Source organism: Gossypium arboreum, chromosome 12 (genome assembly GCF_025698485.1).
Source record: "Gossypium arboreum isolate Shixiya-1 chromosome 12, ASM2569848v2, whole genome shotgun sequence".
Taxonomy (NCBI): Eukaryota; Viridiplantae; Streptophyta; class Magnoliopsida; order Malvales; family Malvaceae; genus Gossypium; species Gossypium arboreum.
In genome coordinates this window covers 113,948,642-113,973,076 of record NC_069081.1, presented here as the reverse complement: position 1 = coordinate 113,973,076, position 24,435 = coordinate 113,948,642, and the positions used below count along the sequence as shown (strand labels likewise).

Sequence of the window (24,435 nt, the reverse complement as noted above, 5' to 3'; positions counted from 1 at the left end):
CAGTCCCTGCTGATCATGTGTTGCCTGTAGAAAGAAAAGGGATTGAATGGACTTTTCAGTCTGTTTCACAGCAGAGTGAACGACCATTGAATTAGTATATAGAGTAACATGAATGAGAAAAAGGAATATTTTACAAACGGTAATTGCATTGCATATTCCTGCACACATGATCGATAGTCATCGTCTAATTTCCACCTGCTAATTTCTACCTAAAAGGTAATTACATAATACAACCTTCCACAATATTCACCACAGTCCATAAATATTATATATATGTATATATACACAGTTTCATGATAAACTTGAATGTCGTCATTGACTTTATCACACATCAAACATCAATCTTTTGTTTCAGTGGGACATAAACTTTATACACTACTACTGTATCTGCTCTGCTGCTGCAAACTGTGAATGTTGTATTGAGGAATCAAGTTCAATTATTCCCAAGAATGGTGGGTGCAAAACTGCAAATGCAAAACTTAATTGCTTGTATGTATGGGGGATGCTTGTCGTATATTTTCAAAGTTTCTGATGTGGAAATTCCAAAAGATTAGGTCAATGTCTATCCTTACATAGTTTTTCAAAATGGGTAGACCTTTTTTTTTCTTTGCATGCTTCTATAACACGATGAACCCCCTTTGGAGTCTTGGGTTTATAAAAAGCTGGTTGTTGTTCTGTAAGGGAGAGATTAAAGGGTAGAGTTGTCAGTCTGAATACAGTAGTACACCAAAGGACAACTAGGTATTTTTCATTGAAGCTAAGGGTCACCAATTTGTTCTGCATCAAACTTTATAAATAAAAAAGAATCTATCAAATATCAAATATCTCATATCTCTCTTTCTCTCTCTTCTAAATGCATATTTAAACCCTGGCCTCATGGTTCAAGCTTCTCATGGAAAGCCACAAAACAATAAACTTGTTTCACAAACATGGCAACCATTCAATCCAAAGACAACAAAACTATCTTCTTCAACTATTTCAAGTCTCTTTCTCAAACCCCTCATAGGCTTAGAAAGAGAATGCTAGCAACATGGACCCCAGACCAAGAGCTTAATCAAGTAAGGCTAAGGTCTGGTGCTGATATGAAGAGGAAACTTAGATGGTATGATTTAGTAGCTCTTGGTGTAGGTGGAATGCTTGGTGTTGGCGTTTTCGTCACCACTGGACCCGTAGCCCGTAATCACTCTGGTCCATCAGTCTTCATATCCTACATCATTGCCGGAATATCAGCACTTCTTTCTTCTTTGTGTTACACTGAATTTTCAGTCCAGATTCCTGTTGCTGGTGGTGCCTTCAGTTACCTGAGAGTGACTTTTGGTATGTATTCATTACAGTTTCTCTAACTCTTCTTTTCCTCCATTTCTTGATTCAAATGATTATAATATAGCAATATATATACATCATCTTCTCCAATATCCCTTTCATAGGAGAATTTGTGGGCTATTTTGCTGGAGCAAACATATTAATGGAGTATGTATTATCAAACGCCGCCGTGGCCAGAAGTTTTACAGAGTATTTATGCTCAGCCTTTGGGATAAGTGATCCCAATTCCTGGAGAGTGGAAGTTCCTGGATTGCTACAAGGCTATAACAAGTTGGATTTCTCAGCCGTTGCTCTTGTTCTTATTCTCACTTTCTGCTTATGCCATAGGTTTGATTTCTCACTTCAAAATTCTTAAATAATATTGTTTTGCTACTATTTCTGTTAACCTGTTTATTAGTGCCTTGGATCTATGCTCATGAACAAGTTTTCTAATTTATTATTTGTTGTTTAGTCTTTTTTTTTTGTTTGTTTTTATTATGATCAAGCCAACAATTACTATACCCTTATTATTATTTTATTCATTATTGTTAGTGGATTTTGAAAGTCATGGATGTTTCTATCTTTGGGTTTGCAGTACAAAGGAAAGCTCAATCTTGAACCTAATTATGACAGCCTTTCATATTGTGTTCTTTGGATTCATCATAATCATCGGTTTCTGCAATGGAAGTGTGGAAAACTTGGTGAAGCCAACAGGGCTAACTCCTAATGGTATTAGAGGGGTTCTTGATGGAGCAGCTATAGTTTACTTCAGCTACATAGGCTATGACTCAGTCTCAACCTTGGCTGAAGAGATCCAAAACCCTCCGGTGACCCTTCCGGTGGGGATCATCGGTTCGGTTTTTATTGTCTCCGGACTTTACTGCCTCATGGCCTTGGCTTTGTGCGTGATGGTTCCTTACAATCAGGTCAATCATCTCAAACTTGATCAAATCCTCAAGTATAGAAACACAATATTGATATATAATTACACATTCTTACATTGTTTTTCACATCATGTATAGATAGCTGAAAAGGCATCATATTCAATGGCTTTTCAAAGAATTGGTTGGAAGTGGGCAGGGAATATAGTTGGGGCAGGAGCAAGCTTGGGGATAGTGGCTTCTCTTTTGGTCGCCATGTTAGGCCAAGCCAGGTACCTGTGTGTTATAGGAAGGGCCAGGTTGGTGCCATCCTGGTTATCTAAGGTGCATCCTTCAACAGGCACCCCATTGAATGCCACACTCTTTTTGGGTATGTGAAATTTTTTTCTTAACCTTGTATTGTATGTTATACTTCTAACTCCTTAACACTTAAAAAGAGAAAAAAGAAAAGAAAAAAACCATTAAATGGGAACAATAAAGTCTAATGGAGAAGTGCTTGACAACTGCTAAGTTTATGTTTAAATTTCTTCTTTATATCCTAACCCTCCCCTCTCTTAATTACCACTTCCCATTGACTTTTATTTTGTTTTTTTCCTCTCTTTTTCTCTTTGGGTTGGTGTGGTATTTGATGAGAGGGTTATTCACCACAAATTCTTGATTAATTTGATGTCACTTTCAATCACGATTAGAGCTATAACTTTACAATGGATTAAATAACAACAATGGCAGACATTCCTGATTGCATAGCAACACCATGTTCTTCAGTGCAATTCTTTATGTACATCAATCAAATACCATTGTGATTGTAAGACATAATAAAAGAGAATTTTAATCCGTGTCCATGATGCAGGGCTTTGCACAGCATCAATAGCACTCTTCACTGACTTGGACATAGTGATTGAAATCATCTCTATCGGCACACTGTTGGTGTTCTACCTGGTGGCCAATGCTCTTATCTACCGAAAATATGTGCTAACAAGCAAAAATCCACCTTTCCCCACACTCTCCTTCCTCTTCCTCATTACATCATGTGCAATAGGCTTCTCGATATCATGGAAACTCGAGCAGCAATGGTGGGGTTTGCCTCTTTTCGGCGGGATAATTATGGTCGTTACAGCCTTCTTCCAGTACACGGTGCCTTGCCTAGGGCAGCCAAGCGAGTGGTCAGTGCCATTCATGCCTTGGCCGGCTGCTGTATCCATTTTCCTTAATGTCTTCCTTATGACCACACTGAAGATGCTCTCATTCCAAAGGTTTGCGTTATGGGGACTTTTGATAACTTTGTTCTATGTATTATATGGAGTTCATTCAACGTTTGAAGCAGAAGAGATGGGGATGGAAATGGAAATGGCTGTTAATGAAGTGCCAAACCCATCTATCCAACTAACAAAGCTAGAGGTTTAACAATTTATGTTAATTTAAAATTTGAAAAATCACGCTTTTCCTCTCATTTCCTTCCAATTTTCTATTATCTAAGCCTTGTTTTTTCTTTTTGGTTTTTATCCGAAATTCAGTTAGCTAGATTAACAATTCCATAGAACTCGCCAAGTCTATAAGATATCCCCCTTTGAAAGAAACTCATAAATTAAGCATGATTCTGATTACCAAAAGACAACAGCAATATGACAAAAAGCATGGAAAAAACATGAACTTTTAGGAGTGGCATTGCCAAGGTTGATTGAGATTAGGCTTAGGACATGCACTATAGAGAAATAAAGAATGCAATATTTGAACCTCTTTGGAAAAGTATAAGCCTAGCGGCCAAATTTATTTATTTATTCTTTTGTCATTAAATGACAAGCTCATCCAAAATGAGTACACTGTCAGCTTATCTACAAAATTTTCCTTTTTATAATAAAGGTGTCATTATCCCACTGAATGTAGCCAAAGGCTTTAAAAGGATAAAAGATGCAATGTCATGAATGTTAGAATCATCACGAAAGAATCCTTTTTGAGTGCTGCTCTTTTTAGATGAAACGAAATACAGGGCAGGCACAAATACAGATTTATGATGTACAGAAATCCAATCATGACTAGAACTAAGAAAAATGAACTGCATTTGGTAAATTCTAGTTAAAGAAATTCAACCATGTTCTTTGATGTCATAAAGGATTGAAAGCCACATTCACAGAGCGTAGATCAAGAATATATATATATATACTGGCAAATAATGAGAGGCAATCAATGTAAGTTGCACTTTAATTTTGAATTAGAAGGAAGAGAATCAATCTAAGTTTGCATTGTTTCTAAGAACATTTGGCCAATTTAAAATGCAAGTAAACTAAATTAATAGGTGAAACAATATCTACCTTTCTTTCTTAATGAAAGCATCTTCTTGCCATTCTCCAACCCCATTTCCGTTCATGTTTGAGAACATTAAGGATGGTTTCTTTTTCTTTTTCTTCTTTTCCGACAACAACGCACTGGAAAACGCATCCACGATCTTTTGTTGTGATTCGAGTATCATCTCGTTATGCTTCATCTCCATCTCCATTCTCATCTTCTCAATCTCCTTCACCATTTCCATCTTCATCTTCTCCATCCTCACAAACCCTTCAGCCAGCAACTTAATTGAGGAAACCATCTCATCAACTGGATCCACACCCCTCTTGACTCCAGCACCAGCATTCTTTCTCTCAAGCCCTGGCCTTGAACAAGAAGCATCTCCATTTAAACCCCTACAGTCACCACCTGGTTCAAAGTTCATATCAACTCTACCACGTTTCTTTTGATGAATACCTTGGGGCACTGAATCCCAAGCACCTGAATCTCTAGCTCGAAACCCCATTTCTTCATCAATGCTATACTCTTTTGAATCATTATCATAATCATAATTTAGATTAGGGCAACCATAATTCTTTGATTTGAATCCCACGTTCAAAAAACTCCTATCGCCTAAGGTCTTAAGAGGAAACTCTCCAAGACTATCAACATGCTGACCAAAACTATGATCAAAATCAACCATAGAACCATACCCATCGCCAATTCTACCGTCACTCTTGAATTTTTTAATTCCTTTGGCCACAAAACCCCCATTTTCCTGCCATTTGTGATCAAAATTAAAACTTGAATTATACCCACCTCTAAATTCACGATCAAAACCTAGATTAGACCCAGAATTCCCATCAATATTTTCATGCTTGTTCGATTTCAAGCAAAAGTCACCAAATACAGTAACTTTATGATCAATAGTCTGATCTTGATCATCAGATCCAGCAACCGAGGTCGATGCAAAATTCATAGAATCAAGCAGGGGATACAAGTCCCAAGAAGAAGAGAACTTGCCCGAATTTTTAAGGCTCCGTTGCTTCTCGGCACGGTAACGCTTCCTCAGCTTCTCGATCTTATGCCGGCACTGAACGGATGATTTCACGGTTCCAGGATCAGAAGCGGAGGATACCACGTCCGACACGGCGTCCCAATCCGATGCTTTCAGGTTCCCGCGTCTAAGAGCAAACCATTTGTCCTTATAAGCGTCGATCAACGCCAGGGTTTCGTCTTTAGTCCAGCACGGGGGAGGAACCCGTCGTGCAGCAGTGGCGGAGGAGGGTTGGGGAAGAGGAGGAGAAGTTGTAGTCGACATAAGGAGAAAGAAGGCGGTGGTGGTGGGTGTAGGGTAAGGAAAAAAGAAGGGAGCATTTGTTTCAGGATGGATTAAACAGAAGCAAAAAAAAGGGGGGGGGTAATATGAAAGCGATTAAAGAGGCGGTTGGTTGGGTAAATGGGGTTGCCTGATGAGTGAGAGGCGGCTATCGTGCGGGAGGGGGATGGTGTGGGGTGGAGTGTGTCAAGCGACAGCGAAACACGTAAGGTCCTTTTTTTTTTTCTTAAGTGTGGGAAATGCAAGAGTCCGGCACTAAACACGCACATGAAGCAGTTGAAGTCAACTAATCGAGGTGCTGAGGCTGAGACTGAGCCCACTTTCTCTGTCAAAGTGGGGGAGGGGATCGCGTTGGACTGATGGTGGTTGCGCTGCTGCCATGAAAACGAAAGGTGTTGGCCACTTGCTTGGTCGGATGTCGGAAGTGGTCTGAATCTTTTGGGCTTTTTTAGTGGATTAAAAGTTTAACTTAATTTGGGCTTTAAAAACATCATTCAAATGAGTTTCAGTTCTGTTGAAGCAGATAAAGTGAAACGTCTTCGTTTTGTGGTACTAGCATTTGTTACTGGATTGTTTGTGTTGTCCAAGACCCTATGGCTATGGGTTGGTACTTGGTATGGTATTTTGTGTGCCATCATTTACATATATACTCACTCACCTGTTCTGTTGTTGTGTTTGATTAGTGCAGGGACTTTGCCCAAATCTGAGTCTGGGACATAGGTAAATGTCACGTTAGCTATTGACAAATTGATGAAGGATATCAGATATTCAAAGAGAGGGGTTGTTGTGCTGGAACAAGATAACTGGGTTTAGAGCCATGAAAAAAGACCAAGTTGGTTGCATTGCATCCTCTTAAATTGAATAGTTTAGCCTACGAAGTTTGAACACTGAACAGAAAAGAGTTTCTGTTCCAGTTTGAAAGTGAAAAGAATAAAAATAAAACAAAAAGGAATTCCAAATAGGACCGGGGTTTGAACCCGACGTGAATCGAACACGCAACCTTCTGATCTGGAGTCAGACGCGCTACCATTGCGCCACGGATCCTTGGGTGGTGCACTGCTTTTCTATTTTATTAAAACTAAATTGTATTACAAAAAAAGTTACCTGAGGCCATAAAGGATCTTTGTTTTGCGTCGACGCGATAGTCCTTAAAGAGTTCTATTTTTGTTTGTGTTAATGTATGTGTCAAAGCGTCTGTTAAAAACTAAGGGCGTGTAGCTGGGATTAAGCTATTTTGAGGAGAGATTATGAAAACTTTTGGCACTGCAGAACACAGAAACCTCTTGTCCTTCTTATAGTTTAAAAACTTCCTTCTCCATACCTCTGAAAAAATCAACAGCCTCCAAATCTGTGAATAAACACTCCTTAATCCTCCAAAAAGCAAACCTAATGAATCTATCCGAGTCACAGGGAGTTGTCTGGTGAACAGGAGACGTTAGATCAATCTCAATATCCCGACCCAGATTCCACCACACGGCTGGCTACTACACTCATGTTCATGTTGGTGCCATTCGATTGGCTTTAACTTTTTCCTAACAGAAAGGGGCTCCCCATAATGTCCTTGAAAGATAAAACTTGGTCCACTGCCTTTGTTGTTCAAATGTAGATTGTGGTACAGTGGTAGCCTCGATTAAGGATGAGTAAAATCCGATTTGATTCAAAAAATTCGATAAAAAATTCAAATTTTGAATCAAATAATTCGAGTTATTTGAGTTGATCAAGTTATTCAGATCAACTCGAATAAAAAAATTAAGTTTTTCAATTTAACTCGAATATGAATTATTCGAGTTAAAAGGTAAAATTATGCCATTTTGATAAATGTTTACTCATTAAGTTAAAAGGCAAAACCATTATATTGTTTATGTAGTTAAATAATCTTGTACTTCATCTACTAGTTAAAAAATCGATCCATATAAACGCAACAATATTGAGTATAAATAATAGGATTCATTAACTCAACTCAATTCGGCTCAATTCGATTTGATTTAATTCGAAAAAAATTCAAATTGAGTTTGGTTGCTAAAATAGGATTTGTCAACTCGACTAACTCGAAATTTTTTTATTCAATTCGACTCAACTTGATCGAATACTCACCCCTAGCCTCGATGGATCCAGGACATGTTCAAGCCACACCTCATTCTCAGGTGGTTTGCAGGTGCTGGGATTTTGTGGTTTGAGAGATGGAAATTGAGCGGGGTGAGACAGATATTGCTAATTTCACTACTACTTCACAATTGACATGTTCTATTCTACCACTTGCTCCACTCCACTATAGATATGTAATCTTGAAAATGACTACCACCTCCATGCATGTTAGATGCACCCATTCTCGTCTCGCCCCACATCATTTTAATTTAATTTTTGCCATTTATATTTTATTTTTTTCAATCTTTTAAAAATTAACTAAATATTTAAACATATTTCTTCAAAAGAATATTTAAATATAAAATATATATAATTGAGTGAGTCAGGACGAGACGACCAATCACCATAACTGTTTCATACTTACTATCCGAAAAAAAAAATCCACTTACTCCATCTCATATTTACTTTTTTTTAAAAAAAAAATCCAATCCATTCGATAAATTCAAAATCCATCAAATGATTCAAGTTTTGCCATCCAACTATTCATATCTACCCACCATCATCCACATCCCAACAAGTATCTCCATTCTCCGGGTAAGAACCACGGAAGAACAAACGAGATGTACTATTAATTTTATCACCTGCTATAATTGACAGACAAGCCCATGTATATATGTATGTATGCATGCATGTCTTTTCCCACTCAAATGCATTGCATGCATCTACCACCTTTTCTGTTTGCTGATTATTTTGCGACTACTACATAAAAACTAATGTTGGCCTGGGTCAGTATGGAAGTGCTTCTAGCTGTGGGAAATTATGTCAAAAGCATAACTTGAGTTCTTACGGTCTTCTATGTTTCTGGCTTGGGTAAAGGATTCCATGAGAATGAGCTTGTAAATTACATTATCATTTTCGTTAATAATTTAATATCGAGTTATTAAAACAGAACTAATAAAAAATATTAGTAATAAAATTAAAAAATTTTATAATTTGATGATTAAAATAAAAACACGATAATAATTTACTTTAAAATATATACATTTGGCTAAGCTAACAATATATTTATGTTTGGATGTTGCGAGAATCTATTTGAATTTTATAGGTTATTTTAGGAATTAGGAGGATATCCTTCACAAGGTTGTTCATCAAAAAACGACTGGAACCAGCACTGACCTCAACTATTGTCACTTGTCAGTTTGTTTTATTGATTTCAGTTTGCTTTATGTACATCTTCTTTTGATCGATGTCCACCTTTTCTGAAGGTTTTTTTTTTTCCATCTATATCAAATAAAAAAAATAATTATGAAAATAGCTTTGGTGTGAAATTATTTAGCAAATTGCATGTTAATTCTACGGTAAACTTCAAAATCTATGAAATCAGTAATTTGAGGTGCAGACTTTGAAGTCATGATCATTATATGGCGTGGGATACTTCCAATAATATTTAATGACATTCTTCTCCTGCTCCAAGGGGGATATCCGGAGAATGGGAAAAAGGGGGCCGAATAGAAAAAGCTAAAACCAACTTGATTTCTATGCAGACACTTCATTTGAGGTATAAACACGAATATAGAGCAAAACTTATTCAATGTCTTTACATATTTACTCATCTTGCTCTCTGTTGTTGTTTTTGGTTAGTGCAGGTACTTTGCCCAAACTCGAGTCTAGGGATTGGAAAATGTCATTTTAGCTACTGAAAAATTAATAAGGAGATATCCTAAGACAAGCGTTGTTGTGCCACAACAAATTAAGTGGGTTTAGGATAGAATTGTTAATGGGTTGTGCCATTCGGCCGGTCCAAAAGCTCGTTAAAAAAATGTACAAATTTAAATAAAAAAATGAGCTTTGGCAAAAAATAAGGTCTGTTCAGAAAATAAGTCTGCCCTCGAATAAGGTTTTTTTTTGTCCCAGGCTCGACCTGGCTCGAATTTTCTATAAAAAAATTCTGCTGTTTTTGCATGTTTTACCATTGTTTTGCAACCATTTTACTATTATATTGTTACTATTTAGTTGTTAATGTTTGGATATTATATAATACTTGTTTTATTATTAATTTTGCTACTATTTTAGAGGCATTTGTTTGTTAAGTTCCACTTATTATTTTAGTGTTATTTTTTGAGATCACTATTTTAGTGTTATTTAAATATGATGACTTTTTTAATTTATTTTCAATTTATCGGAATACATTTATTTTAATATTTTTAGTGTATTTAGTTTATTATATATTTTAAATTTTATATAAAAAATAAAATTAAAAAGATTAATACAAGTTTGAACAAAAATTTAAGTCTATTTTTCAAACCGAACCTAACAATTAGACCTAAAATTTTATTAAGACCCAACACAACTCATACACAACTCTAAGTTGATAGCATTCTCTAAAATTCTAGGTGAATTGTATAAACACTGAACACAACGGGAGTTTTCAGTTTCAAGAAATCTGTTCTTCAAACCACAAGACCGTATCCATTTGCATTTAGCTGTTCATACATTAATTGCTCAAATTACTTTTACTTTATAGAAGTAGCTGACCTGACATCTCTGAAAGCATAAAACAGTGGAAAGATAACAAATCACCAATGAATCAAAATCAAGTCGACTTCCAATTAAAGTGGCTTTATTAAACCACTAACGAAAACTTGTTTCTTTCTTGGCCTTGACTTGGGTCTTCGCTATGTCACCTTTGAGGGATTGGGTCTTGCAGTTTATGCTTCTAATTGCTTTTTTTTTTTTTAATGTTAAAAGACTTTTTCAACCAGTACCAAATTAATTTTAAATCAAAGGTTTACCACTTTAAACTTGAATGATTATAATGAAAGATGTTGGTGAACGAGTTTCCCAGTTTGGGACAAATGCAAGTCGATTTCCAGTTAAAGTGGCTTTAATTAGTGAACCAGAAGAAGAAGCAGGATTTTCTTTTGACTTTGGTTTTCATATGTTCCCTTTGGAAAGGATTTCATTTTAAAAAGTAATGATCACGTCCCAAGACAATTTTGGAAGGAATGATAAAAAATTATTAGTAAAAAAATATTAATTTAATCGTTAAGATTTATAATTAATTTATCATTTTTTATAAGCAATAATCTTAAATTCCTTTCGACTTGGTTCAATGAGCTAACTTAAAATTACGTCAAAATACAAATCTTTTCCCACATTTCTGTCAAAAATTATAATAATCACATTATATTAATTATTTTCCATTGTTTTAGTGCAAGAAAATCAATCACATCTACGCTTTGTAGGGGTTGGGGGTGGGGGGTTGTTCAATATCTAAATGTGATTTATGTGATGGCGGAAACAGAAATTATATGAACTCATTCATATATATATAATATTCAGAGTAATGCATATTATATCATATTGCTTACATATTTCTCTCCAATATGCAAGCAAGTGATTATACATAGCTCAAAACACAATATTATTTGTTTAATTATTTTAATTTCAGAAGCTGATTCCACCTCCAAGCATAAGTAAACAGTAGTATAGCAGAAGGTATGCCAATTTCATGGAGTTGTGATACCTACCAAACAAAAATAAAACAAGAAATTTAGTCGACGAAGCATTAAAAAAAATGGGATTTTATGTAATTAAATTTGATATATTGAAAGAGGTAGCTTACTTCCACATTTGTAGTGGCGAGGAACACTTCGACCGCAGCCTTGAATGAGGCGGATGGCACGGTTGACGTCAATAAGGGCGGCGATCTTGGGCGTGATGATGGGGCAAACGCATTCCAGATGGGTAACCCTTACTCGCTGGCAGCATTCCGGGGACGGAAGCTTACCGTAAACCACCGGCTTGCAAGCGGTAATGGCGAGGTTCCTTTCTTGCTTGCACTGAGCCGCACTGAGTTCTGCAGTGGCCATTTCAACGCCCCACATGACTGAAACAGTTATCACCACCACCATTGCCAATGACTTTGTCTCCATAATTTTTTTTCTCTTTTTTTTCTTCCACTACAAAAGAAAATGTACCTTATGGTTATCACCTAACCCAATTTTGACATATTTATAGCCGACGGGGGCTCGGGTGGGACAGTGCGTTCGTGAAATCCGAGCCCCAGCCCATCCACCAACCAAGCCATTCCCTAAATCGGTGGTAGCCGCAAGGCTCAATACAATAATTTTGGATTTTTCCTTTTATGTCTAATGCTTTTTGGCTGTTCTTTGACTTCTTCGGCAAATTCACATTGCAAATTGAGGAATTTTCTTTTTATTTTCAAATTTTCATGAGCATTTCAATTGCTTTCAAACCTTTATTTTTTATTATAATGTTTCTTAATATCACCATATTATCAATTGCATTTGATAATGTCTAAGAGTATAGTACTTCAAAGAATCCAGCATTTATCTTTTAATATTCTTAATTTTTTGCTTAAATATTATTGGCAATTCTTAATAAGATTACTTGAAAATTCAAAATGATAATAGTGAGTTATGGTACAGTGAAGTGGACACATTTATTGGAACATCGCCTAATAAACATAAAGTACTAAAAGTTGTTAATATAATCCGGATTTAACTTATAGTTACAACAGCAAAATTTGCTCAAAAATAAGTTCATTATACTCTTCAATTACAATATCTAAACTCTAACCCTTTTACGTTTACTATAGCCACTCAAAGGTGGAATAAACAAATCATTCAACAAGTTCCTTTAATTACGAATTGAATTGTGCACTTTTTTTCTCTATCCTATCAGTATTAATCATTTATAGGCCTCATAATTTTGATAATAAACAAGAGATGAATGAAATAATTATCATGTTTTCTTATTGATTTTAACTGTTTTAGTTATCAACAAGATAAGCTTTGATTATCTTCAATTATCAACAAAGCGACCTCAACTAATATTGGTGATGATTTTTTTATGCCGATCATAATCTATCAAATGGGATTTGACAAACTTTGTTGGAGTTCTCTTCTATAACTCATAAAGTCTTTTCTTGCTTGAATAATTTAATGTTGTTTTGCTATTGAAATAAACCAAATATGTCTTACAGGTGTATAGCTTGATGCTTCAACATCTGCAACTACATTGCTTGGTACACCGCAGTCTGTGAATCAAAACCATCCATTGTTCTTGTATTTGTACTCCCATCTTATTCTCATCTCAATGTTGATTAATGACTAGTCGTTATCACCTAACCCACTTAAACATGTATAAAGCCAAATATCAAATATTGTAATTGTTAAAAAATTTTATATCTTACAATTGGTTTCATTATTATCCAAACTATATTTAATTTATTAACTAAATTAATGTCACAGCAATTAAAATATATATATATATAATAAATAAATTACATATATAATGCAATCTAAGATAAGTATGTTATTAGCTTTAAGAAAAAACTATCCACTAAACTATTCTATTACTTTTATTTAAATTAATAAGAGTAATTATTTAATATATTGTCTATGAAATTTTCATAATAAATGTCACAATTATTTATATATTTAATTTTTAAAATTTATTTTAAAGTCTATAATATAAATGTCAAATCCTCAATTTACTCGTGGAATGTAATAAACTCTGCAAAGTATACCAAATAATTTTTCAACTAATAAATACTCATTTTAGAATTTTTTTAAAAATTTAATTTAGCTTTCTTCCATAATATGATTATTTAAAAAATAGTTTTTATTGAGATACAAATTGTAATTCCCAATCCCAGTGTTATAATACTAATTTATCATAACCACAATTTTAATTAGCTTTCACCGTAATTATTAAATAGAAATCAGCTTCACTTTGGGCAAAAACCTCAACCGAGCGGATGATTTTATCCACCACAGTTTTCATCATTTACAAATGAACTTGTGTCAAATTTGATTGAAGAATCGCCAATCAAACTTGGTATTGGTGCTTGAGACTTAAATTTGCTAAGAATTGAAGGTGTGGAATAAGTTAGGATGCTTCGTGGAAGTCTATGGTAACACATTCAAACATCTGATGATTACGTTACATTGAGTTCCAATTCTTCACATTTTTGCATATTGGGTTAGGTGTGTGTAGGGGGTTTTTTTTCCATTGTTTCTTCTTTTTTATGGAATTGCAAATTACAGGTCGGCTGGTTGGTTTGACTAGTATCTTCGGATTTTGCTGCACGCACCGCTAGAACAAATAAATTTTATTTGATTTCAAAAGCATTAAAATTTCCCTTTGGATGCACACCCCATTCATCCCTTGATTTTCGCCTAAGGAGTGAGGCTTGAATTTCTTCTATTAACTTTTCTTTTCGTTTGTTTGTTTGTTTTACGTTTTAATCATTTTACTTCTGTTTATATATTTTTAAATATACTAGCATCATCTCCTCACTACGCCGGAGATTTTCCCATTTTTAATAAATTTATTTAATTAATAATTAAAATAAATTACATTTACTTAAAATTTTGTGAATTATGAAAATAAATTTATTATTTATTTAGGGCTAAATAAAGATTTTAAATTACCTAAACCAATCATTATAAGTATATTATAAAAATTATTTTTCTTTGCGGAGGTAAATACTTAACATTCTAATCAACACTTTAAATATATTACGTAAAATAAACAAAAAAATTGTAAGTAAATCAAGTACAAAGTATAAACCCTATATTAATAAGTTTACAAATTTAACCTTTTAAATATATAATTTTAACATAAAATAAATTGTTTATAATTTTTTTGGTGAATTATAATAATAAAGTAAAAACTCAAACAAACAAACATGACTAGCGTGACTCAAATCCATACCACGCCTGAGACAATGAACACCCTTAACCATCATGTCATCACATGAGGTTTTTATAATTTTCTTTTTTGAACATTTTTAATTGATCTTTTGTTAATTCTAAATTAATTTGCAAGTCAAATCATTGGAACAACAATTTAAATATATAATTAAAAATAAAATGATAAAATAATTTTTCTTTAGATATATTATTTAAATATTTTTTGTAATTTAATGATAAAAATTAGTATAAAATAATATAAATTGAGATACATAATGACATAAAATAAAAACTAATATTAATATCTTAAATATATAATACATAATTAATATATAAAATGTGTAAATAAAAACGTTTATTTTCTCTTTCCTTTTCTTTCTTGCCCTTTTCCTATAGCCTTTCTTTTCTCCTATTGATCCACCATGCCCCAAATAGTGAAAAAGAAAAGTCAGCCGTCAAACATTGAGGCCAAACGTCTAGAGTGCCCTCAATGTATTCTCTTTTAATATATGTAATAAATTTTAACATCTAGAGTGCCCTTAATTGTGTTTAACTTCTTCATGTACCTAATTAATTTTAATTTATTAGTTAAAATAATAAATAGGTCTATTTAATTAATTAAAATATTTAAATAAACTTAAAACATAAAATATTTTATAATTTAAAATTATTAAAGATACATAAAAATAATGTAATAATACATCTTTTGATTAATATACTTAATGATTATTTTCATTTTTATCTCATTGACATTGTTTCATTTGAACTCAAACACATATCCAATTCTTGGCTTGTTACAATAACCAAGCTCGTCACTCATCCAAATGAAGCTTAAATACGAAAGTACTGAGCCGCACTGAGTTCTGCAGTGGCCATTTCAACGCCCCACATGACTGAAACAGTTATCACCACCACCATTGCCAATGACTTTGTCTCCATAATTTTTTTTCTCTTTTTTTTCTTCCACTACAAAAGAAAATGTACCTTATGGTTATCACCTAACCCAATTTTGACATATTTATAGCCGACGGGGGCTCGGGTGGGACAGTGCGTTCGTGAAATCCGAGCCCCAGCCCATCCACCAACCAAGCCATTCCCTAAATCGGTGGTAGCCGCAAGGCTCGTACAATAATTTTGGATTTTTTCCTTTTATGTCTAATGCTTTTTGGCTGTTCTTTGACTTCTTCGGCAAATTCACATTGCAAATTGAGGAATTTTCTTTTTTATTTTCAAATTTTCATGAGCATTTCAATTGCTTTCAAACCTTTATTTTTTATTATAATGTTTCTTAATATCACCATATTATCAATTGCATTTGATAATGTCTAAGAGTATAGTACTTCAAAGAATCCAGCATTTATCTTTTAATATTCTTAATTTTTTTGCTTAAATATTATTGGCAATTCTTAATAAGATTACTTGAAAATTCAAAAATGATAATAGTGAGTTATGGTACAGTGAAGTGGACACATTTATTGGAACATCGCCTAATAAACATAAAGTACTAAAAGTTGTTAATATAATCCGGATTTAACTTATAGTTACAACAGCAAAATTTGCTCAAAAATAAGTTCATTATACTCTTCAATTACAATATCTAAACTCTAACCCTTTTACGTTTACTATAGCCACTCAAAGGTGGAATAAACAAATCATTCAACAAGTTCCTTTAATTACGAATTGAATTGTGCACTTTTTTTTTCTCTATCCTATCAGCGTATTAATCATTTATAGGCCTCATAATTTTGATAATAAACAAGAGATGAATGAAATAATTATCATGTTTTCTTATTGATTTTAACTGTTTTAGTTATCAACAAGATAAGCTTTGATTATCTTCAATTATCAACAAAGCGACCTCAACTAATATTGGTGATGATTTTTTTATGCCGATCATAATCTATCAAATGGGATTTGACAAACTTTGTTGGAGTTCTCTTCTATAACTCATAAAGTCTTTTCTTGCTTGAATAATTTAATGTTGTTTTGCTATTGAAATAAACCAAATATGTCTTACAGGTGTATAGCTTGATGCTTCAACATCTGCAACTACATTGCTTGGTACACCGCATGATCTGTGAATCAAAACCATCCATTGTTCTTGTATTTGTACTCCCATCTTATTCTCATCTCAATGTTGATTAATGACTAGTCGTTATCACCTAACCCACTTAAACATGTATAAAGCCAAATATCAAATATTGTAATTGTTAAAAATTTTATATCTTACAATTGGTTTCATTATTATCCAAACTATATTTAATTTATTAACTAAATTAATGTCACAGCAATTAAAATATATATATATATAATAAATAAATTACATATATAATGCAATCTAAGATAAGTATGTTATTAGCTTTAAGAAAAACTATCCACTAAACTATTCTATTACTTTTATTTAAATTAATAAGAGTAATTATTTAATATATTGTCTATGAAATTTTCATAATAAATGTCACAATTATTTATATATTTAATTTTTAAAATTTATTTTAAAGTCTATAATATAAATGTCAAATCCTCAATTTACTCGTGGAATGTAATAAACTCGCAAAGTATACCAAATAATTTTTCAACTAATAAATACTCATTTTAGAATTTTTTAAAAATTTAATTTAGCTTTCTTCCATAATATGATTATTTAAAAATAGTTTTTATTGAGATACAAATTGTAATTCCCAATCCCAGTGTTATAATACTAATTTATCATAACCACAATTTTAATTAGCTTTCACCGTAATTATTAAATAGAAATCAGCTTCACTTTGGGCAAAAACCTCAACCGAAGCGGATGATTTTATCCACCACAGTTTTCATCATTTACAAATGAACTTGTGTCAAATTTGATTGAAGAATCGCCAATCAAACTTGGTATTGGTGCTTGAGACTTAAATTTGCTAAGAATTGAAGGTGTGGAATAAGTTAGGATGCTTCGTGAAGTCTATGGTAACACATTCAAACATCGATGATTACGTTACATTGAGTTCCAATTCTTCACATTTTGCATATTGGGTTAGGTGTGTGTAGGGGTTTTTTTCCATTGTTTCTTCTTTTTATGGAATTGCAAATTACAATTCTGCTGGTTGGTTTGACTAGTATCTTCGGATTTTGCTTGCACGCACCGCTAGAACAAATAAATTTTATTTGATTTCAAAAGCATTAAAATTTCCTTTGGATGCACACCCCATTCATCCCTTGATTTTCGCCTAAGGAGTGAGGCTTGAATTTCTTCTATTAACTTTTCTTTTCGTTTGTTTGTTTGTTTTACGTTTTAATCATTTTACTTCTGTTTATATATTTTTAAATATACTAGCATCATCTCCTCACTACGCCGGAGATTTTCCCATTTTTTAATAAATTTATTTAATTAATAATTAAAATAAATTACATTTACTTAAAATTTTGTGAATTATGAAAATAAATTTATTATTTATTTAGGGCTAAATAAAGATTTTAAATTACCTAAACCAATCATTATAAGTATATTATAAAAATTATTTTTCTTTGCGGAGGTAAATACTTAACATTCTAATCAACACTTTAAATATATTACGTAAAAATAAACAAAAAAATTGTAAGTAAATCAAGTACAAAGTATAAACCCTATATTAATAAGTTTACAAATTTAACCTTTTAAATATATAATTTTAACATAAAATAAATTGTTTATAATTTTTTTGGTGAATTATAATAATAAAGTAAAACTCAAACAAACAAACATGACTAGCGTGACTCAAATCCATACCACGCCTGAGACAATGAACACCCTTAACCATCATGTCATCACATGAGGTTTTTATAATTTTCTTTTTTGAACATTTTTTAATTGATCTTTTGTTAATTCTAAATTAATTTGCAAGTCAAATACATGGAACAACAATTTAAATATATAATTAAAAATAAAATGATAAAATAATTTTTCTTTAGATATATTATTTAAATATTTTTGTAATTTAATGATAAAAATTAGTATAAAATAATATAAATTGAGATACATAATGACATAAAATAAAAACTAATATTAATATCTTAAATATATAATACATAATTAATATATAAAAATGTGTAAATAAAAAACGTTTATTTTCTCTTTCCTTTTCTTTCTTGCCCTTTTCCTATAGCCTTTCTTTTCTCCTATTGATCCACCATGCCCCAAATAGTGAAAAAGAAAAGTCAGCCGTCAAACATTGAGGCCAAACGTCTAGAGTGCCCTCAATGTATTCTCTTTTAATATATGTAATAAATTTTAACATCTAGAGTGCCCTTAATTGTGTTTAACTTCTTCATGTACCTAATTAATTTTAATTTATTAGTTAAAATAATAAATAGGTCTATTTAATTAATTAAAATATTTAAATAAACTTAAAACATAAAATATTTTATAATTTAAAATTATTAAAGATACATAAAAATAATGTAATAATACATCTTTTGATTAATATACTTAATGATTATTTTCATTTTTATCTCATTGACATTGTTTCATTTGAACTCAAACACATATCCAATTACTGGCTTGTTACAATAACCAAGCTCGTCACTCATCCAAATGAAGCTTAAATACGAAAGTACTGAGCCGCACTGAGTTCTGCAGTGGCCATTTCAACGCCCCACATGACTGAAACAGTTATCACCACCACCATTGCCAATGACTTTGTCTCCATAATTTTTTTTCTCTTTTTTTTCTTCCACTACAAAAGAAAATGTACCTTATGGTTATCACCTAACCCAATTTTGACATATTTATAGCCGACGGGGGCTCGGGTGGGACAGTGCGTTCGTGAAATCCGAGCCCCAGCCCATCCACCAACCAAGCCATTCCCTAAATCGGTGGTAGCCGCAAGGCTCGTACAATAATTTTGGATTTTTCCTTTTATGTCTAATGCTTTTGGCTGTTCTTTGACTTCTTCGGCAAATTCACATTGCAAATTGAGGAATTTTCTTTTTATTTTCAAATTTTCATGAGCATTTCAATTGCTTTCAAACCTTTATTTTTTATTATAATGTTTCTTAATATCACCATATTATCAATTGCATTTGATAATGTCTAAGAGTATAGTACTTCAAAGAATCCAGCATTTATCTTTTAATATTCTTAATTTTTTTGCTTAAATATTATTGGCAATTCTTAATAAGATTACTTGAAAATTCAAAAATGATAATAGTGAGTTATGGTACAGTGAAGTGGACACATTTATTGGAACATCGCCTAATAAACATAAAGTACTAAAAGTTGTTAATATAATCCGGATTTAACTTATAGTTACAACAGCAAAATTTGCTCAAAAATAAGTTCATTATACTCTTCAATTACAATATCTAAACTCTAACCCTTTTACGTTTACTATAGCCACTCAAAGGTGGAATAAACAAATCATTCAACAAGTTCCTTTAATTACGAATTGAATTGTGCACTTTTTTTTTCTCTATCCTATCAGCGTATTAATCATTTATAGGCCTCATAATTTTGATAATAAACAAGAGATGAATGAAATAATTATCATGTTTTCTTATTGATTTTAACTGTTTTAGTTATCAACAAGATAAGCTTTGATTATCTTCAATTATCAACAAAGCGACCTCAACTAATATTGGTGATGATTTTTTTATGCCGATCATAATCTATCAAATGGGATTTGACAAACTTTGTTGGAGTTCTCTTCTATAACTCATAAAGTCTTTTCTTGCTTGAATAATTTAATGTTGTTTTGCTATTGAAATAAACCAAATATGTCTTACAGGTGTATAGCTTGATGCTTCAACATCTGCAACTACATTGCTTGGTACACCGCATCGTGAATCAAAACCATCCATTGTTCTTGTATTTGTACTCCCATCTTATTCTCATCTCAATGTTGATTAATGACTAGTCGTTATCACCTAACCCACTTAAACATGTATAAAGCCAAATATCAAATATTGTAATTGTTAAAAATTTTATATCTTACAATTGGTTTCATTATTATCCAAACTATATTTAATTTATTAACTAAATTAATGTCACAGCAATTAAAATATATATATATATAATAAATAAATTACATATATAATGCAATCTAAGATAAGTATGTTATTAGCTTTAAGAAAAACTATCCACTAAACTATTCTATTACTTTTATTTAAATTAATAAGAGTAATTATTTAATATATTGTCTATGAAATTTTCATAATAAATGTCACAATTATTTATATATTTAATTTTTAAAATTTATTTTAAAGTCTATAATATAAATGTCAAATCCTCAATTTACTCGTGGAATGTAATAAACTCGCAAAGTATACCAAATAATTTTTCAACTAATAAATACTCATTTTAGAATTTTTTAAAAATTTAATTTAGCTTTCTTCCATAATATGATTATTTAAAAATAGTTTTTATTGAGATACAAATTGTAATTCCCAATCCCAGGTGTTATAATACTAATTTATCATAACCACAATTTTAATTAGCTTTCACCGTAATTATTAAATAGAAATCAGCTTCACTTTGGGCAAAAACCTCAACCGAAGCGGATGATTTTATCCACCACAGCTTTTCATCATTTACAAATGAACTTGTGTCAAATTTGATTGAAGAATCGCCAATCAAACTTGGTATTGGTGCTTGAGACTTAAATTTGCTAAGAATTGAAGGTGTGGAATAAGTTAGGATGCTTCGTGAAGTCTATGGTAACACATTCAAACATCCGATGATTACGTTACATTGAGTTCCAATTCTTCACATTTTGCATATTGGGTTAGGTGTGTGTAGGGGTTTTTTCCATTGTTTCTTCTTTTTATGGAATTGCAAATTACAATGTCGGTTGGTTGGTTTGACTAGTATCTTCGGATTTTGCTGCACGCACCGCTAGAACAAATAAATTTTATTTGATTTCAAAAGCATTAAAATTTCCTTTGGATGCACACCCATTCATCCCTTGATTTTCGCCTAAGGAGTGAGGCTTGAATTTCTTCTATTAACTTTTCTTTTCGTTTGTTTGTTTGTTTTACGTTTTAATCATTTTACTTGCTTTATATATTTTTAAATATACTAGCATCATCTCCTCACTACGCCGGAGATTTTCCCATTTTTAATAAATTTATTTAATTAATAATTAAAATAAATTACATTTACTTAAAATTTTGTGAATTATGAAAATAAATTTATTATTTATTTAGGGCTAAATAAAGATTTTAAATTACCTAAACCAATCATTATAAGTATATTATAAAAATTATTTTTCTTTGCGGAGGTAAATACTTAACATTCTAATCAACACTTTAAATATATTACGTAAAAATAAACAAAAAAATTGTAAGTAAATCAAGTACAAAGTATAAACCCTATATTAATAAGTTTACAAATTTAACCTTTTAAATATATAATTTTAACATAAAATAAATTGTTTATAATTTTTTTTGGTGAATTATAATAATAAAGTAAAAACTCAAACAAACAAACATGACTAGCGTGACTCAAATCCATACCACGCCTGAGACAATGAACACCCTTAACCATCATGTCATCACATGAGGTTTTTATAATTTTCTTTTTTGAACATTTTTTAATTGATCTTTTGTTAATTCTAAATTAATTTGCAAGTCAAATACGTGGAACAACAATTTAAATATATAATTAAAAATAAAATGATAAAATAATTTTTCTTTAGATATATTATTTAAATATTTTTTGTAATTTAATGATAAAAATTAGTATAAAATAATATAAATTGAGATACATAATGACATAAAATAAAAACTAATATTAATATCTTAAATATATAATACATAATTAATATATAAAAATGTGTAAATAAAAAACGTTTATTTTCTCTTTCCTTTTCTTTCTTGCCCTTTTCCTATAGCCTTTCTTTTCTCCTATTGATCCACCATGCCCCAAATAGTGAAAAAGAAAAGTCAGCCGTCAAACATTGAGGCCAAACGTCTAGAGTGCCCTCAATGTATTCTCTTTTAATATATGTAATAAATTTTAACATCTAGAGTGCCCTTAATTGTGTTTAACTTCTTCATGTACCTAATTAATTTTAATTTATTAGTTAAAATAATAAATAGGTCTATTTAATTAATTAAAATATTTAAATAAACTTAAAACATAAAATATTTTATAATTTAAAATTATTAAAGATACATAAAATAATGTAATAATACATCTTTTGATTAATATACTTAATGATTATTTTCATTTTTATCTCATTGACATTGTTTCATTTGAACTCAAACACATATCCAATTACTGGCTTGTTACAATAACCAAGCTCGTCACTCATCCAAATGAAGCTTAAATACGAAAGTACTGAGCCGCACTGAGTTCTGCAGTGGCCATTTCAACGCCCCACATGACTGAAACAGTTATCACCACCACCATTGCCAATGACTTTGTCTCCATAATTTTTTTCTCTTTTTTCTTCCACTACAAAAGAAAATGTACCTTATGGTTATCACCTAACCCAATTTTGACATATTTATAGCCGACGGGGCTCGGGTGGGACAGTGCGTTCGTGAAATCCGAGCCCCAGCCCATCCACCAACCAAGCCATTCCCTAAATCGGTGGTAGCCGCAAGGCTCGTACAATAATTTTGGATTTTTCCTTTTATGTCTAATGCTTTTGGCTGTTCTTTGACTTCTTCGGCAAATTCACATTGCAAATTGAGGAATTTTCTTTTTATTTTCAAATTTTCATGAGCATTTCAATTGCTTTCAAACCTTTATTTTTATTATAATGTTTCTTAATATCACCATATTATCAATTGCATTTGATAATGTCTAAGAGTATAGTACTTCAAAGAATCCAGCATTTATCTTTTAATATTCTTAATTTTTTTGCTTAAATATTATTGGCAATTCTTAATAAGATTACTTGAAAATTCAAAAATGATAATAGTGAGTTATGGTACAGTGAAGTGGACACATTTATTGGAACATCGCCTAATAAACATAAAGTACTAAAAGTTGTTAATATAATCCGGATTTAACTTATAGTTACAACAGCAAAATTTGCTCAAAAATAAGTTCATTATACTCTTCAATTACAATATCTAAACTCTAACCCTTTTACGTTTACTATAGCCACTCAAAGGTGGAATAAACAAATCATTCAACAAGTTCCTTTAATTACGAATTGAATTGTGCACTTTTTTTCTCTATCCTATCAGCGTATTAATCATTTATAGGCCTCATAATTTTGATAATAAACAAGAGATGAATGAAATAATTATCATGTTTTCTTATTGATTTTAACTGTTTTAGTTATCAACAAGATAAGCTTTGATTATCTTCAATTATCAACAAAGCGACCTCAACTAATATTGGTGATGATTTTTTTATGCCGATCATAATCTATCAAATGGGATTTGACAAACTTTGTTGGAGTTCTCTTCTATAACTCATAAAGTCTTTTCTTGCTTGAATAATTTAATGTTGTTTTGCTATTGAAATAAACCAAATATGTCTTACAGGTGTATAGCTTGATGCTTCAACATCTGCAACTACATTGCTTGGTACACCGCAGTCTGTGAATCAAAACCATCCATTGTTCTTGTATTTGTACTCCCATCTTATTCTCATCTCAATGTTGATTAATGACTAGTCGTTATCACCTAACCCACTTAAACATGTATAAAGCCAAATATCAAATATTGTAATTGTTAAAAAATTTTATATCTTACAATTGGTTTCATTATTATCCAAACTATATTTAATTTATTAACTAAATTAATGTCACAGCAATTAAAATATATATATATATAATAAATAAATTACATATATAATGCAATCTAAGATAAGTATGTTATTAGCTTTAAGAAAAACTATCCACTAAACTATTCTATTACTTTTATTTAA

At 31.5% G+C, this 24,435-nt stretch overlaps 3 protein-coding genes and 1 non-coding gene across 4 annotated transcripts; 1 reads left to right on the top strand and 3 right to left on the bottom strand.

Annotated features, from left to right (window-relative positions):
- Positions 1-405: 405 nt before the first annotated feature.
- Positions 406-3,672, top strand: LOC108478473 (cationic amino acid transporter 6, chloroplastic-like). The gene is made up of 5 exons (XM_017780932.2): positions 406-1,317; positions 1,428-1,650; positions 1,898-2,228; positions 2,325-2,553; positions 3,034-3,672. Exons 1-5 carry the CDS (start codon positions 930-932, stop codon positions 3,585-3,587), a joined length of 1,725 nt encoding a protein of 574 aa, XP_017636421.1. The 5' UTR covers positions 406-929; the 3' UTR covers positions 3,588-3,672.
- A 698-nt stretch (positions 3,673-4,370) lies between these two features.
- On the bottom strand, positions 4,371-6,173 carry LOC108476824 (protein FIP2). The gene has a single exon (XM_017779181.2). It carries the CDS (start codon positions 5,764-5,766, stop codon positions 4,489-4,491), a length of 1,278 nt encoding a protein of 425 aa, XP_017634670.1. The 5' UTR covers positions 5,767-6,173; the 3' UTR covers positions 4,371-4,488.
- A 583-nt stretch (positions 6,174-6,756) lies between these two features.
- TRNAW-CCA (transfer RNA tryptophan (anticodon CCA)) lies at positions 6,757-6,828 on the bottom strand. Its single transcript has one exon. It is a non-coding gene; the product is annotated as a tRNA-Trp (tRNA).
- Positions 6,829-11,176: 4,348 nt separating this feature from the next.
- Positions 11,177-11,888, bottom strand: LOC108478231 (uncharacterized). The gene is made up of 2 exons (XM_017780662.2): positions 11,495-11,888; positions 11,177-11,395 (listed from the first exon to the last, which is right to left on the bottom strand). Exons 1-2 carry the CDS (start codon positions 11,802-11,804, stop codon positions 11,379-11,381), a joined length of 327 nt encoding a protein of 108 aa, XP_017636151.1. The 5' UTR covers positions 11,805-11,888; the 3' UTR covers positions 11,177-11,378.
- Between the last annotated feature and the right edge of the window lie 12,547 nt (positions 11,889-24,435).

Excerpts from the sequence above, each read along its gene's own strand:
- LOC108476824 (XM_017779181.2), bottom strand. The coding sequence starts at position 5,766 with ATGTCGACTACAACTTCTCCTCCTCTTCCCCAACCCTCCTCCGCCACT.
- LOC108478231 (XM_017780662.2), bottom strand. The coding sequence starts at position 11,804 with ATGGAGACAAAGTCATTGGCAATGGTGGTGGTGATAACTGTTTCAGTC.
- LOC108478473 (XM_017780932.2), top strand. The coding sequence starts at position 930 with ATGGCAACCATTCAATCCAAAGACAACAAAACTATCTTCTTCAACTAT. Across the intron at positions 1,318-1,427 it reads TTACCTGAGAGTGACTTTTG|GAGAATTTGTGGGCTATTTT; the intron begins GTATGTATTCAT and ends TCCCTTTCATAG. Across the intron at positions 2,229-2,324 it reads TGATGGTTCCTTACAATCAG|ATAGCTGAAAAGGCATCATA; the intron begins GTCAATCATCTC and ends CATCATGTATAG.